Source organism: Prinia subflava, chromosome Z, assembly GCF_021018805.1.
Source record: "Prinia subflava isolate CZ2003 ecotype Zambia chromosome Z, Cam_Psub_1.2, whole genome shotgun sequence".
Classification (NCBI taxonomy): domain Eukaryota; kingdom Metazoa; phylum Chordata; class Aves; order Passeriformes; family Cisticolidae; genus Prinia; species Prinia subflava.
The window spans coordinates 88,625,598-88,641,376 of record NC_086283.1 but is presented as its reverse complement, the minus strand read 5'-3'; the positions used below and the strand labels follow the sequence as shown (position 1 = coordinate 88,641,376).

Genomic DNA, 15,779 nt, shown 5'->3' with positions numbered 1-15,779 from the left:
GCTTATGAATATGTATAAAATACCATCAAACCAGCAATGGGTGTGCAGTTGGAAGGGAAAACCCCTGCCACTGTACCCAGCGCTGCCTCTTTGCTCACACTTTACCATGTTAATTAATTAATTATTAAATTGCTGCTTGATATATTGGCCGTGTCAAGCGTCTCATTTTTAACAATTTGGTGGAGAATGCGGGCATCTCCAATCCATTGAGGGAGGCCCCTGATCTCGGGGAGGCGCCCCACCTTGCAGGCTTTTGCCTCAGGTGGCCCTGAGTGACTGGGGAATCTTTCAGGGAGAAGGAGATCCTCGAGGTAAATTGTGAGCAAAGGATTTTGAGCTCCCGGATAAAGCTGCAGTGAAATTCACCTGTAATAACTCGTGCACAGAGACCCAGGCGAGAAAAGGAGGCTGTAAGTATCGCTTGGTTAGGTGGGCTAAGAACGGGTACACACGTGTGAGAGTGTGAGTGGTGTGTGTGTGAGACGTGGTCTGACCACGAAGTGATTGTGGAGTTCTTCTAACCTCGGTTCCGTGTCTCCGCGAGGGGAGCGGCAGGTGAAGGAACAAAGCGAGTGTTGGTAAAGGGAATTCTTTCATATAAAAAGGTCGGGGGCGGGATGCAGCAATAGCTGGGGGGGATTTCTTTACAGTAAATCGGAGGCGGGAAGCGGTATTGGTTGAAGGGACTTTTTATTAAAGAAATCCTAGACAAGTGAGAAAATAGGAAGGCCTTTCATTACTGAAGTCAGAAAGAGTGTGGTCGAGGCAAGTGAGGGAATACCCGTTTCTTAGGGTGGGTCAATGCCAAGGCAAGGACCCAGGGGTTGGTATAAACCAACAGGCAAATAGAAGTACTAAAGGTACTGGGAAAGGAGGGAGCTTTTTACCACAGGACAGTCCCCTGGGGTTAATGTTAAAATTTTAGGATGAATGTAAATCCAGGAAAGGAAAAAGTAAAGAGAAAATGATAAAATACTGTATGATAGAATGGACTAAAGAAATGACACGACCTGATAATTTGTACTGGCCAATGTACAGGTCATCTGAGGAGTGGATCTGTCAGGCCCTGAATGCCTGTGTAAATAAAAAGGATCCAATTAACCAAGAGAGCGATTATGCTGCTTTATAGCAGAAGTCCTGGCCTTCTCCCCTGTATGCTTTAAAAACCAAAAAAGGAGAAGAATCCATGAGGCCACTTACACAACCTCCCCCCTTATCTACCACAACCAGCTGCCCCACCAGAGGTGCCTAATCCAGCACCCCCAGCACCTCAAGCCCCTATGGCACTGCTTGCACCTCAAGCCCCTGTGGCTCTGCCTCGTCCTCCAGATTCACCACCTGCACATAGAAGCAGGGAGACAGTTCGGGCAGAAAGGCGCAAGGACAGTGATGATGAGAGCAAAAGGGGCCAGTTAGATCCATTAAGGAAGGTACTGATAGCAAGATACCAAGGGGGGAAGGGGAGGACAGCTATTAGATATGTATCAGTACCACTGAACACTGGGGATGTGAGAGCCCTTAAAAAGGAAATGAGGATGTCTGATAAACTAGATCAGTTCCTGGGGCCCAAGAAGTCACAATTAAGCTATTAAACTTCTTAGAGAAAAAGGGTTTAAAAGCTTCAATGTCCAAGTTGCAATTTGCAGAAGCACAAATGAAGTATTTGGGTCATTAGTTAAGTAAAAGAACAAAGAAACTGGACCCCGAATGAGTATCGGGCATACTTGCCTTACCTTCTCCCAGAACAAAGGGAGAGATAATACAGCTGGTAAAGCTATTAAAGTATTGTAGGCAGTAGATAAAAAAGTATAGTCAAAAAGCAAAATTTTTATATCAGAAGTTAACTGGAGAACAGATTCATGATTTTGTAGAGTTAATTGAATTACAAACTAAAGTAAGACCAGATTTAACTGAAATAAAAAAAAAAAAAAAAAAAATTATCTGAAGGGGAGAAATATTTCATCAATAGCTCCTCCAAAGTATTAGAAAGGAAGCAGAAGTCAGGATATGCAATTGTAAAGGGAGGAAACATGTTGATAGTAGAAAGGAAATGGTTAAGTTCCAGCTGGCCCGCACAAGCCCGGGAGTTATATGCCTTATACCAGGCTTTAGAACTGTTAAAAGACAAAGTAGAGTCTATTTATACAAAGTATACTTTTAGAATTGTACATACTTTTAGGAAGATTTGGAAAGAGAGAAGTTTGATCAATACCCAAAGAAAATAGTTGATCTATCAAGAATTAATACTTAAAGTGTTTGAATCATTAAAAAGACCAGAAAAAATAGCTGTTACACATGTAAAAGGTCACCAAAGAAACACAAACTATTTAGCAAGAAGAAATAACATAGCTGACCAAGCTGCAAAAAGAGGCAGCTTTTGAATTGAAAGAAACAATTCAGTTGAATATTATAACAAAAGTTCAAAGAGAAGTCCAAAAAAATTTTTTAGCTCCCAAGAAGCTATAAAGAAATTAGATACTAAGAAAGAACAAAGAAAAGGAGTACTCTTAGATAGGTGGGAAATTTTGTCCAAAGCCTATGCACAAAAGATTTTGAGCCAATTACATCAGCATACTCATTGAAGAACCAGAGCCTTGTGTGATCATTTTTTAAAAATATGATGGGTGTATTGGGATTTTTTTGAAATAGCAAAGCAAGCAACACAGAGGCGTGTTACTTGTCAGAGAGTCAACAAAAAGGTAATGAGGCAAACTTCAGCGGGGGGAGGCGGTAAGAAAATAGCCTATGAACCTCTTGAAAGAGTTCAGGTAGATTATGCTGAGCTTCCAAAAGTCAGTAAGTGGAAGTATCTGTTAGTAGTAGTAGATCAACTAATTCGCTGGGTAGAAGCTTACCCAGCTGTAAGGGCCACGGCCAAATTTGTAATTAAAATACTACTAGAACAAATTATTCCCCGATTTGGGGTTATTCGAGCCATTGATTCTGATCAAGGCTCCCATTTTACCTCTAGTGTCATCAAAAGAGTAACACAAGCCATGGGTATTTCCTGAGAACACCATACCCCCTTGGCACCCTCAGAGCTCTGTGAAGGTAGAAAAGAAGGACCAAACTATAAAACAGCATTTAACCAAATTAATGATTGAAACCAGAATGTCCTGGGTAAAATGTTTACCTTTAGCATTGCTTAATATAAGAATACTTCCTAATGCAGATACTGGGCTATCAGCATACGAAATGCTTTATGGCATGCCATATTCCCAGGAGATACCCCAAACATCAGTAATAGTTAAAGATATGACTATTCAGAAAATATATCCAAACAATTAGACAACATGTATTAGAGTTGAGAGAAAAAGGAATATTAGCTCAATCTACCCCTCTAGGATTTGGCATACATAAAATAAAACCAAGTGATTGAGTGCTAGTTAAAAGCTGCAAATTGCAAAGAGGAGACCTTATCTTCTAAATAGGAAGGCCCATATTTAACCCCTTAACCACTGATACAGCCATCCAGACTGCAGAGAAAGGCTGGACCCACACATCACGATTAAAGGACCAGTGGGACCACCAACAGAGGCACCGGCCGAGCTTCAGTGGAACATCTCCTCTGCTCCTAAGAGAACTGAAAATAAGACTTAAAAAGGATTGATGCATGTTTCAGAAACTCTTGTACCTGAGGTTTCAGAATCAAAACCTTCCAAGAGAAGTGAAATGTCCTAACCAAAATTGTGAATGTTTTCCTTGGGGTTGTTTCAGGTGCATTGAGTGTCAGAAATTGTGGTATACAAACTTGGTGGGGGCAAAGATCCCTAATACCCTTTGCTGGAATTGTAGGGATGAGACAGAGAAAGAGACAGATAGAACACTAAGGGCTGCAGTAGAGAAAAGATACATCAAAGTAGGTGATAAGGATTGGTAGGAGACCTGGTTGCACGGGACACGGGCTGAGATCGATCTGCAGGAAGAAGCAAAGGCAAAATTGGAAAGAATTGAGTGTGATTACAACAATTAGATACCAGACGGATACCAAATTGAAATAAGGGAGTAGCACAGAGCTAAGCTTCAGTGAGCCTGGCAACAATTCACAGGTAAGAATAAATAGAGGGCAAGACCAGATTGACCTCTGCCTTTGCCACCAAGAAGATGAAATTCCCAACTGTTGGCAGCAACCCAATAGGTTGGAGGGGTAGAAAGGCATGTCATACTAGACCTCTCATTATATACCTGATCATGTGTGTAAGCACTGCCACGGCAATTGACAATTGTCACCCATGTCACCAGTCAGTGAAATGGAGAGGAGTCACAACGGTATCCTTTGTTGGTCACACCCATATAAACAAAGGTAGTTATGATGAAAGTCAGTTAAGTGTTTGTGAAGAGCAAGGGAGTTTTAGATGTAAAAGAATTTAAGAGCAAGAAGAGGAGCTGGCTGTAATTACCAGACATGTCCAAGAAGAGAAGAATATATATGTTTTACCAAAGCAAGTATGTGGGGATACACTGATGGGGAAAGAGTTCAATATAGGGAGAATTTAGTGCAGAAAGCAGTAGAAGGGTTGAAAACCCACTCTGAATCTAAAGTTGCTTCCCCAAATTTGTATGATAGATTAAGGAAACAGCTGCCAGAGTTAGACCTTTCCACTTCTGGAGAATTTGTTTATGGATTTAATGCAATGAATTGTAATAGAATTAAATATTTCCAAGTGCTGGATTTGTGGTGAGACCCAAATGACAGGGCAATAGCCTTAGAGAGGAGAAGGGTTAGAAGTAGCACAAATTTTAAAGTAGAAGCGAACAGGAATTACAAAACCTGAAGAACGGACAGAAGGATGGGTATTGACAAATGTAGTGATAGGCCAAGAATGCATAGCCAAGAAAGGGAAAGCTTTTGGGACAAAGGTAGGGGAAACCCCTTGCAGGAAAATGTATACCACAAATTTCTCTAAAATCAGTGGTAGCCACAAAACCCTGAAGGATATTTAAGTAACAAACAAGTGCCTGTTCAACAATAGAATTCTATCCTTCAAGCTTCATGGTGAGACCAGTTGTTTGGAAGAGGGGCTTAGTGGAAGAAAATAGTATTTATAATATTATGTTCATTGACTGGATTGTTGTTTTTACCTTGCTTAATTCCATGCTTTGTTCGGCTTATCCACTCTGTAATACAAGGTATGCAGGTCGCTGTGATGCCAGTAGACCCTGAACTAGCTACAGGGGAATTTGGCCATTTTGGGAAAACATCTAAAATATCCAAAATAATGAAATTAAAGAAGAAAGATGAAGAGGGAAAAGTTGCTAAAGTTTTGGCCAGGTTCGAAACCCAGACACGAATAAGCAAGATAAATAAAAATTTATACAAGCAGAGTGGGGACTGTGAAATACAAAGTTATGTTTCGTGTCAGGGAAATGAAGAAAATCTGTGTAATCATAGTGATGGAACACAGCCATGGGACAGTTATAAAGATGAGTTCTAATAAATAGCTGAGGAAAGCATGGAAGGAAGTTTTTGAATAAATCTTTTGCTTGCAATTATCTATTATAAGTCTCAAGCTATTCTGCAATTAGTATTCTTTAATTATAACTTTAGAAGCTTGCTTTGTATTAAAGAATTTTAAACTGTAGTTTTAGAGTGCAAAAAGGTTTTTTTAGACAAAAGAAGGAAATAAGGAGGGGGCTCAAGCCTCACACAAGGTGGGAAAACATCCTGGACATGAAGATATGACTTCAGCTCACTGATTTATGGCTCCTGGAGAGGAAAACTGGACATCAGCTTAGAGATTGATGGGCTTGAAAATAGAGATGGGACCCCACATCTGGAAGCCAGATCCCACCACCTAGAAAAACATATCCTGGAAGTACATCCTGGAGTATTGAAATATCAGAATAGATCACAATAGTCCATAGAATTATACAGGACAATCTATAGATTTATGGCTGTTAGGTATTGAATTGTGACGTTAAGACTAGAAATAGAAACTGCTGAGAAAGCTTATGAATATGTATAAAATACCATCAAACCAGCAATGGGTGTGCAGTTGGAAGGGAAAACCCCTGCCACTGTACCCAGCGCTGCCTCTTTGCTCACACTTTACCATGTTAATTAATTAATTATTAAATTGCTGCTTGATATATTGGCCGTGGTCCTCACTTCAGATGTGTCCAGTCAACTCTAGTTTTTATCCTCTTGATCCCTTCTCTCCTGCTGTGTTTGTCTCCCTTTTTATTCTGAGTAGCTCTCTTTCCCTCCTTGAATTTTTTTTTCTGCAGTGACCTTCTTTGTTTTCCTTTGTTGTATGCACTTTCTCATTCCATTTTTCAGTGCTGAAAATACATTGTGGTGCTTTTCCACTTATCTGAACAGACTTAAAACTCTAATTCAATTACGGAATAAAGTGGGAGTATGTCTTGGGAATATAATATACTATTATACTGCTGAATGTTTGGGGATGTCTTGGGTTGAAAATTGAAAAACTGCCTTTATTGCACAGCCCACTTTTCATAAACATGCTGAAAATACCAGGGTGGTAACACAGAGTAGTGCACTAAACAATTTTGTCCTTGTGGGATGTGGTTCTGTACAGCTGCTTAATCTTTATTGTGTAATTCTTAGATAAACACATGTGGAAAATTTATTCAACTATTTACTTCCCCAATTCAAAAACTGAGAGTTATTTCAACTATTAGCTGTTTAGAAGATGGATTTGTGTACCAGAAAGTGGCTCCAAAGGAACACGACTGGTCTGTTATGTCAGGGGGTGACTAATACAGCTGTATTCAGTTGATGAGGCTACAGTTAAATACCACATCCAACAGTGTGTTTAGGTGGGAGCCTAGTGAATCACAGGCAAGAGAACTTCAAATTCATTTCTTCAAGTTGCAGTTACTCCAGAAGGAGACTGGAAAGGACTGTGCTATCTTACTTCAGTTTTGGAATTTACCCTTTTTTTCTTGTAGTAAATCAGAAGATGACAGTACTAGCAGACGCAAGTAGTTCTAGGCAGAGAAGTTAACCTTGAAAAAGTAAGTAAGAGGTTCCTTGAAAGGTAAGGAGATGAAAGATACCAGAGTTTGCTTTTCTCTTGAGCAGCCTAATGCTAGGACAAAGAAGTCCACTTTGCCATCCCAATCTCTTTTTTCTTTTTTTTTCTATGTGGGAGCAACATAGTGATTAAATCATTGTTTAGGTAAAGTAAGATACAATTGAACAAGAAATCAAGTCCAAATTGTTTTGTCAATTGTGTTATCGTTCCTAGTTCTGCTAACCCATTCAGTCTTTTAAGTGGGACCCAGGTTAATCTGCTTGACTCCTGATCATGAAAGAATCCAGTGAATGGCAGAGTAGTTGCTGAGATGCATAAGAGGTGCTGCTGTGTTCAAAATCCCACTTTTTCCAGCTGTATTTTGGTTTTCAAGTGAGTTTACGGAGGAACAATCCTGCATAGTAGCATGTGGGGAACATGACAGTACTGGAGAGATGTAGAGTAGTCTGGGAAAGAAGACAGGGCTTAATAGATGAAAGTGAAAGGACTAGTTGTGCAATAAGGAACCAGAGTGTATGTAGTCCCATGAAAGCTATATAATGAACTTCCTGATTCTCTACCCTCTTTACAGTCGGATTATAGGCTGTTTCTGCTTATGCCATCTGGAAATGGCTGTCAGAGGATGGTCTGTCACTTGAGAACCAATCCTACACACGCTTGTTTTTCTTCTGCATCTAGCATCTCAATCTCAGATCTGTAGATGAGTAGTGTGAGTGGCTTTGCATTCATGCCACTGCTAGTTCATCCTCACCACAAGCCATCTAGCCAAGTAAAGATTGTTGCCATACCCTTTATTGTAAAGAACAGAAGGAAACATGTCAGGTAGAGCTCACATAATGAGCGCAACAAGTCAGAAAATTACCCAGAGTTAATACTTTCCAAGATTACATGGTCTCTGTTTCTCTTAGATAGCAGCTCAGCCCCATCCAGCCACTGTTTTGCTCTTGCTGGTGGGATGGAGGAGAGAATCAGATCAGTAGAAATGGGTGAGCTCAGGGGCTGAGATACAGATAGATTAACAGAAGAAAGCAAAAGTTGAACACAAAAGCAAAAGGAAGGATTCATTTGCTATTTCTTATGGGCAGGCAGGTGTTCAGCTATCTCCAGGAAAGAAGGGCATCATCATTCTCGAACATGTGTAGTAGCTGCTTGGGTTAATTAGGAAAACAAATGCTGTGACTCTGAATGTGTGTCCCCTCCCCATTTCTCCTTCTTTCCCTGGCTTTACATGCTGAGCATGATGCCCTGGGGCATGGAGAATCCCTGTGATTGACTGGGGGCAAGTGCTCTGGCTGTGTCACCTCCCAACTCCTTGTGTTCTCCCAGCCTCCTTGCTGGTGAGGGAGAGGACAAGGCCTTGTGACTGTGCAAGGACTGATGAGCAGTACCTAAAACATTCCTTTGCTATCACTGCTGTTTCCAGCACAAATCCAAACCTAGCCCTATACCACGTGCTGTAGAAAAAAAAATAACTTTATTCTGGTCAAGGATTTATCTCACATTGGATCTGAGGTTCCATTCTTAAAGTTTTTTTGACACATAGCACTCAGTTAATAAATAAGGATTCTTCTGATATTCACTTGCTTTGTCTTCATATACAGTGTCTGAAGTTTTAATGTCTTAACGGGATAAATGTCAGTTGCTCTCTATAACTCTGTAGCAAAGTGAGGATCAGTCTCTTCTTCCAAGTAACAGGTGGTGGAACAGGAGGAAATGGCCTTCAGTTGTATCAGGAGAGATTGAGATTGGCTGTTAGGAAAGCTTTCTTCACGGACAGGGTGGTCAGGCATTGGAACAGGTTGCCCGGGGAAGTGATGGAATCATCAACCCGGGGCAACCCACATCAGAAGGTGTGAGGATATGGCACTTAGGGTAAATGTGATGGTGCCGAGTTAAGGGCTGGACTTTGATGGTCTTAGAGGTCTTTTCTAGTAATCTAAATGACTCTGTGATTTGATTTGCAAATTGGAATGTACAAAAAAATTATGTATTGATTAGAATAAAGTTTATTTTCAAACAAATATGGGAAACTACTAAGTGGCAAAATAACAATTCATATTATGATAAAATATGTTTATTCTTTTTTATTGCAGGAGATTTAAGCCAACAGAAGTGCGAATTATCACAGCTACAGAAGATGTATGCAACTATACATTTTAAACATTTGCTGTCTTTTGAAGTAGTCTTCTACAATTGAGTAATAAGATGCTTTTGAAATAGCTCTGAAAGTACTCATTTTATACAGATGATATGATACATTGTATTTAGACCTTTATATGTAACATTTTACTACTAGCAGGTGTTTTTTAATGTAATTAGGCTTACTGTTGGTTTATGATTGTTCTGTTTGATTTTTATCTGCCAAACTGAATTGGTGTTGTATTCACTGAATAAATTGTTAATATAGAGTAGGCATATTATCTGAGTGTTATAAAACTGGACACATAAGATCAAAAAAGTATTTCCACCAAAGAAAATGGCTTTTACTAGCTGATGAAGCAAATGTGATATAGCCATTTTTACCAAAGAAATGGTGAAAGGGGAATCTTTATCAGGACTTAAATGAAGCATTAAGGGAGTTGTGATTTACTCTGAATAGTAAAATGTCTTCATTATAACTCTTCTTAGCTTCATTCTCAGTTCTGTTACATTGTGGTCCTTAGTAGGGTAAACATTTAGACACCTTAGGGCTCAGATATTTCAGAGCAGATGAAAGAAGTATTGGGGATACAGTACCTTCTCAGACTATGGCTGCAATAATTCCTTATGCTTGAAAAACATACTGCACTCTGGGCCTGCAAAGCCAGTTTGGTTATTATAATTTATGTGATATGCTGAATTTTTAGGAATATGTGTATATGTTTCTGATGATACATACTGTCTAGTTGGTACTTCTGCTTCTTTCAGCACACTGTTGTTTCTTATACACCTTGCAAAGCACAGAGTGGGTCTTGAGCAGCTAAAATTCTCAGGATAATAGGATAAAGCAGCATGAATACCACTATTTCTCTTACATTAAAAATTCAACACTGCTGTTAATGACTTGTAGTACTGCTTTAGAAGAGTGAGTTGCCATAATATCATTTAGTTACATTCACCAATTGAAAAATGTTCAGATAATAAGAAAACGGTTGCATCAGTTGCTTTTGTTTCAAATAATTAAAACTTCAGTTTTGAGAGGAAGAAGTAAGAGTCTTCCGAAAATCTTTTTTTCTCCATAAAAATGTAAGGAAAAACACAGCATTTGTAGACTCTATAAGAAAGTGAAAGAAGAAGAAAAAAATACACAGAACTTCTTTGTAATTGTAATTTTCCATTGAACATAAAGGAATGTATAAAAAACCAAATAGATAAAACAGATTTAATTCCCTTCCTTTGTTTTCTATTTTAGTGTTCTTATGGGTTTGAAAAATATCAGAAATCCTAGCATTGGCTCTTTTGTTGGAAATGGGAGACAAAATCCAGTTTCATGTGTGCTTTTTTGTTTTTCATAATTTGTTTCCCAGTTTGAAGAACTACAAGTTAAGGTCCAAATGAGAACTTCAAAAGTACTGGATGAATGACTCTAAGCAGTGAACACTGATAAAGATTCCCCTTGCTTAGATACTGTGTTTATTGTATTTTGCCTTGGAGTTTCTATGCACTGTTAAAACCAGAATGCATTTACAGTTTTTTATATAAATTTCTCATTGATATAATTGATATTTTTATTGCAGCAACTAAGTATGGACAGTTTTTAAACATTTACTTCTGTATACTGTTTGGCACACTTCAGAGTTTGTAGTAATTTGTTTCTTGTAGGTAGTTCAATAGTAAAAAACGTAGTCTTACTTAGAGATCTAACAATTATATTCCGAATAAAGCAAGCATTAATATATTTTGCAATAGAAGTGAGGCTAGGTACTGTCTGGAAAAATCCTGCTGCTTAATCAGCAACAGTAACAATCTTTCTGCCTTCACTTAGCATTCTTACCTGATCTTGCAGTTGGGCTATGAATTCTTGGCTAACATAGGCAAGTCATACAAATAGATAGTTTTTTGGCATTAGCAGGGAAAACCTGGATTAAGCATGGATTTTTAGAAGCAACACATTTTAGATCTATCAGGACTATATTGGCTTGGTCAGACTGGCTGCTGAAGCTATAGCGTTGTCTTGGCCTACATCTAGCATGTTCTCCTTGCTTTGTCTGAGGGATTTGGTGTTTATTTTTAGGTTGGTGGGTAGCTTTTTCATTATTATAAGTGGTTTTATTCTATGCATGTTCTGCTAGACTTAAATCCTTTTGGTCTGCTCTGTGGAGGGGAATAGCAAATAATATTAAATGGTAAATATTAAGTAATTGGCATAATTAATGGTCAACTTCAAAGGCATAAACTCTACTTTTCTTGGTCCAAGAGCTCTGGAAGTCTTGAAATTTATCTTTTGAGAAGTATGTGTTGCGTATGTTCAAAACATTCCCATTGCAGTTGCTTTATGATCTTAGCATTGAATGGAACAAAAACTTTTTAACTTCAAAACACCCCAAAATTCCAGGCTGTGATGGCTTTTTTTTTTCTACTACATTCAAGCCAGGAGATACTAAATAAGATCCAAAACAATTGTGAAATTTCCTTTAAACAGCAGTTGGAGCCGAGTGTAAGGATCCACAAAATTAGTTTTAATAACAAAACATTAATCTATAATAACTGATTTATGTGAATAGATCCAATGTTAATAATTACAACTGTTTGCAAATCTTATCCTCTAAGATGAAAACCATTTCTTGCAAGATGGGATATTTTACTGGATTTTAGACCAGCAAAAAAAAAAACCCTTACCTGTTTCTTAGAGGAGAAGATTGAAATCTGCAAAAGAATCCTGAAGGGCTGTTTTCTAATGCTTCAAGCTGCTTCACTGCTAATTCTTCCTGCCCTTAGGTCCAAAGTAGACACAAGCAGCTCTGAGACCAAATTCCTAGTGAAGATGGACAAATATTAGAAGAGCTTCCAAACTGGGGGTTCAAATAGAACTGTATTTATATTGCTTTAGTATGGAGACCTAAGCATTACATTGCAGTTGTTCAAGAAAATTGATTAGCTGTAGCCCCTTTGACAAACATAGTCCTGAGGAAGAGAGGGAAGATGCATCAGTACTGATGTTGCTACTAGAATCAGCATGCATGTGCCTCTAACTCACTTTTTCAGCCAGAGGAAGTGAGGTTTATATTCTGCCTTTAAATTGTGCCTCAGAACTTTTGAGCACTAACTGCTGAGCAATGAAAAATGAAAATAAGCTGATGGGTACTTTAAGGGTAGGGGAGGATTTTGAGACAAGTGGTACCCTAATTATTGAGCTACCCAGCATGTGTTGTCTGACCACAGTTAGCCATTTGATGGAAGCTCCCCTGAAACAGGCAGGTGAGGAAGCAAGCAGTTGAGAATGTTGTAGGGACATGGGAAGGAACTTCATGTTGGTGTTCTCTAGGGGTCCTGAGAGACAGCAGAAGCTGAGATAACTTGCAGTTAGACATATGTGGGGAAGACTGAATGCAAATCTGTAGGAGAAAACATGTTTTCAGTTGTACCACTCAGATTGTGTAGGAAGTTCTGTACAGCAGCTGAAGACAATCTGCCATTGCTGGACACTGGGACAGATGAAATGTCTCATAAGAGAACTAGAAGTTACTTAGAAAATATTTCTCTGCTAGTTTAACAGTTTTATAGTCTTGCTACTTCATTATGCTAGAATGTGCATACATAATTCTTAGTGAAAAAATAACCCAAGTTCCAAACTTTACAACTTGTAACTGAAGGTCTTATTTGTCAAAATTTACTGTTGGCAGTTGAGTTCATTTTTGCGGTTGTATAATGTTCTGCCATGTACAAAATTACTTCCTTATAGAAGCTTCATCTGCTTTGTTTTTGTGTTCAGCTTTATATTTAACCAAAGAGATTTGGGGGATTTTTTATTACTTCTAATTTTTCTATCAACTGACTTGCTGAATTATTTTTAGATTGACATTAAAAGTTAACAATGCCTTGAAGGAAGAAATTTGCTTACCATAGTTAATTTTGGTTTTCTCTTTTGCAATATGTTTCTTAAAAGTTTTGCTCTGAAACTTGACATCAAAATACGTTTTTCTAGTAAAAGACTACTAAGCCTCATGCTTTTTTCATGCTTGCCTTATTTTACATTCTGATTTCACACTCCGTGCTCACTCAACTGTTTCGTTGTACTTCTTAAGCAAGCAGAAATGCCCTGTTTGTTTGATTTATATCAGATAATAAGAATGATAGTTATGAGTAGTGTGAATTGATGTGTTTACTTAGAAATAATTTCAATAAATTTAACCATAAAGTGATGGTGATCTTATGCCTGGTGTCTTAAGAGACGCAAAATCAAACTCCCTCTTTTCGATTTTTTTTTTAATTTCTCTGTACCCTCAGATCTTTAGATGCTCAGATCTTTAGCATGCTCATTTGGATGCTTACCCTACTGTCTTCACTTAGATGTGTAACCTTCTAGATGGAAATTCCCAGAAATGAAGTAAAATCCACATAATTCTTTTTTAAATGCACACACTGCATCTGGCCTAGATTTGTCCTGTGTTAACTTGGACATACAAGTTAGGAAGCTGCATCTAGTAAGTCACTGCTAATAGGAGGTGTTGCTAAAGGGTATCTTCCAGCAGAAAAGAGCAGCCTAAAGAGAATCTGCATTAAACAGGGTAAATATCACTATGCATGAGTCCTAATTTTGTTAAAAAGCACAAGATACCAAAACACATTTACATGGTGTTTGTTGTCTCATGAAGATAAATCTCTGCACTTGCTTTGGAAATTGAAGCAAACACTGTTTTTTTGGTTTTTTTTTCTTTCCAGTTACCAGTTGAAGGAAAACCTAAGAGCATTTCATTAGTTTGCCTTCTATGATCATAAAGGCATAATAGGACATTTTGTTAGTACATACACTGTATGTACGAAGTAACACATCCTTGCTCATTGCTGTCTTTCCCAAAAAAGCACAAATGAGATAAGTAAACTGCACAGCAGCAAATGTGTATTTGGTACTCCCTCTTTGGCAGCTGTTTTGAATACTTGTGAGCTTGTTCCCCCCTAGCAGAGGACAGGCAGACCTTAGGAAGAGGATTGAGTACCCTTACCTGTATTTCTGCCATTTGGAGTTTGCCCTACGGAGGGACGAGTCTGTACAAAAATAGGAAAGACTGAGGCTAATCACATCCAATAAATGGTCACATCCTAAGCAGATGTAGGACATGCAGCCAAGACCACTTGGTGGACAAGTTAATTGCAATAGAGTAAAAGTGAATCTGTGTGGTTTTAGTACCAAATACTTCTATATTATCTTTTTTTTTAAGTCTACTATTTAAAAGGCACTGTAGAAAATGGAGAATAATAGCAGAAGGAGAAAAAGCTTGGAGTTCTTCTGAAAAAGGGGAATAAAGGAGTTTGTATCCTTTGCTGTTAAGGGTTGTGAGTCTTCTAAATGCATGAATACTTCCAAAAAACATAAAGGAAAACATGCAAAACAGTATTGTTTAAAAACACCAACTTGACAGCTCAAATACATACCATGGATTGGAAAGAAAACATCTCCCCAGTGCAAGTAAAATAGCAATAGCCTTTCCATATTGCAGCACAACTGTTCTGCATTCTCTTTGTGGATGAAGAGCTGGTACTCGTGTCTGACATTCTAAAATACATTAACCTCTACATTACTTGCAGTTCCCTCTAAGAGTGTCAGACAAAATTAGGTTATGCAATTACCCTTCGAAACTTGAGAATTAGGATTCTTTTTTAATAGTGATGTATTTCCATTGGTGAGCTGATCTCAATTTGATGCATAAATCAGGCATTGCATGCAATTTTTTCATCAGAACTTGCAGGCTCAGGTTCAGTGGTTCTGGTCAGAGAGTTCACACACGTCTCTGTAACCGCTAACTTTTATGACTCAGAAATCAAGGAAAGAAACGGTAAGAAAGAAATCCAAATCCCAGAAGGTAAAACCACCCATTCAGAAAGCTGAGTGTGTGAATCAACACAAGTACTCAAAGACAAAAATCACTGACAAAAAGCAGAGAGCAGATTTATCTCATTACCATGCTAACAAGGCCAGGCAGTAGAGACATGCAGGGCCACAGGCCCCATCAGGCTCCACTCATCCTAGTGGACAGTTGGGGTGCCCTACTCCCTTCACCTGTATAACAAAAGGCTTTGCACATTTCTGGAAATCTGTATGATTTCTGCTTCTCAAAGGATGAGCAACAATAGGCATAGGAAATGGGAGTTTTCCCACACTGGCAATTTCAGCATTCCCAGCTGCAAGGTCACTTTGAGAAAAACTATTCCTTCTTCTTCATCGAATCTTTAACCCTTTTAAACCATATGTTGAGTGTATGAAAAAGTTCTTACTGGGCTTTTTCCATCCATGTGTGTTTAGGCACCTAAGAAACGCAATGCAAAAGCATAGCCAGCTTTTGGAGAAGCAAATAAAAGCATTTCTGTCATGTCTGTTAACTGGGGAAGTTGAGCTGTGGGATCAATTTGTTACATCAAGCTAGTCAAGGATCTGCACATGTCTGTATGCTCTGAGATATGAGGAAATAAGATAAAATGCTTAAAAGCTGTTCAGGTGATTTTCACTTCTGCCGTGCCTCAGATTTTGACAGTGCAGACATATGAATTAATGTCAGAGTTTTGTTTCCTGTAACCCTTCACAGTTCTCTGCCTTCGGAAGCGTTTCATATTGTTTCTGCCTTTCTGGTACTGCTAGTAAGA

The 15,779-nt window shown here is 38.5% G+C and overlaps 1 protein-coding gene across 2 annotated transcripts in view; it reads left to right on the top strand.

The window, feature by feature from the left end:
- The window catches only part of EMB (embigin), a 32,471-nt gene extending 19,129 nt beyond the window's left edge, over nt 1-13,342 (top strand). Inside the window, exons 9-10 of one of the 2 annotated variants that reach the window (XM_063422965.1) lie at nt 6,916-6,981; nt 9,095-13,342. In XM_063422965.1, the coding sequence (XP_063279035.1) occupies nt 6,916-6,952 (37 nt within the window). In that variant the 3' untranslated portion in view covers nt 6,953-6,981; nt 9,095-13,342. The remainder of the gene's footprint in view (nt 1-6,915; nt 6,982-9,094) is intronic. The other variant, XM_063422964.1, reaches the window with a different exon arrangement.
- The last annotated feature ends 2,437 nt before the right edge of the window (nt 13,343-15,779 follow it).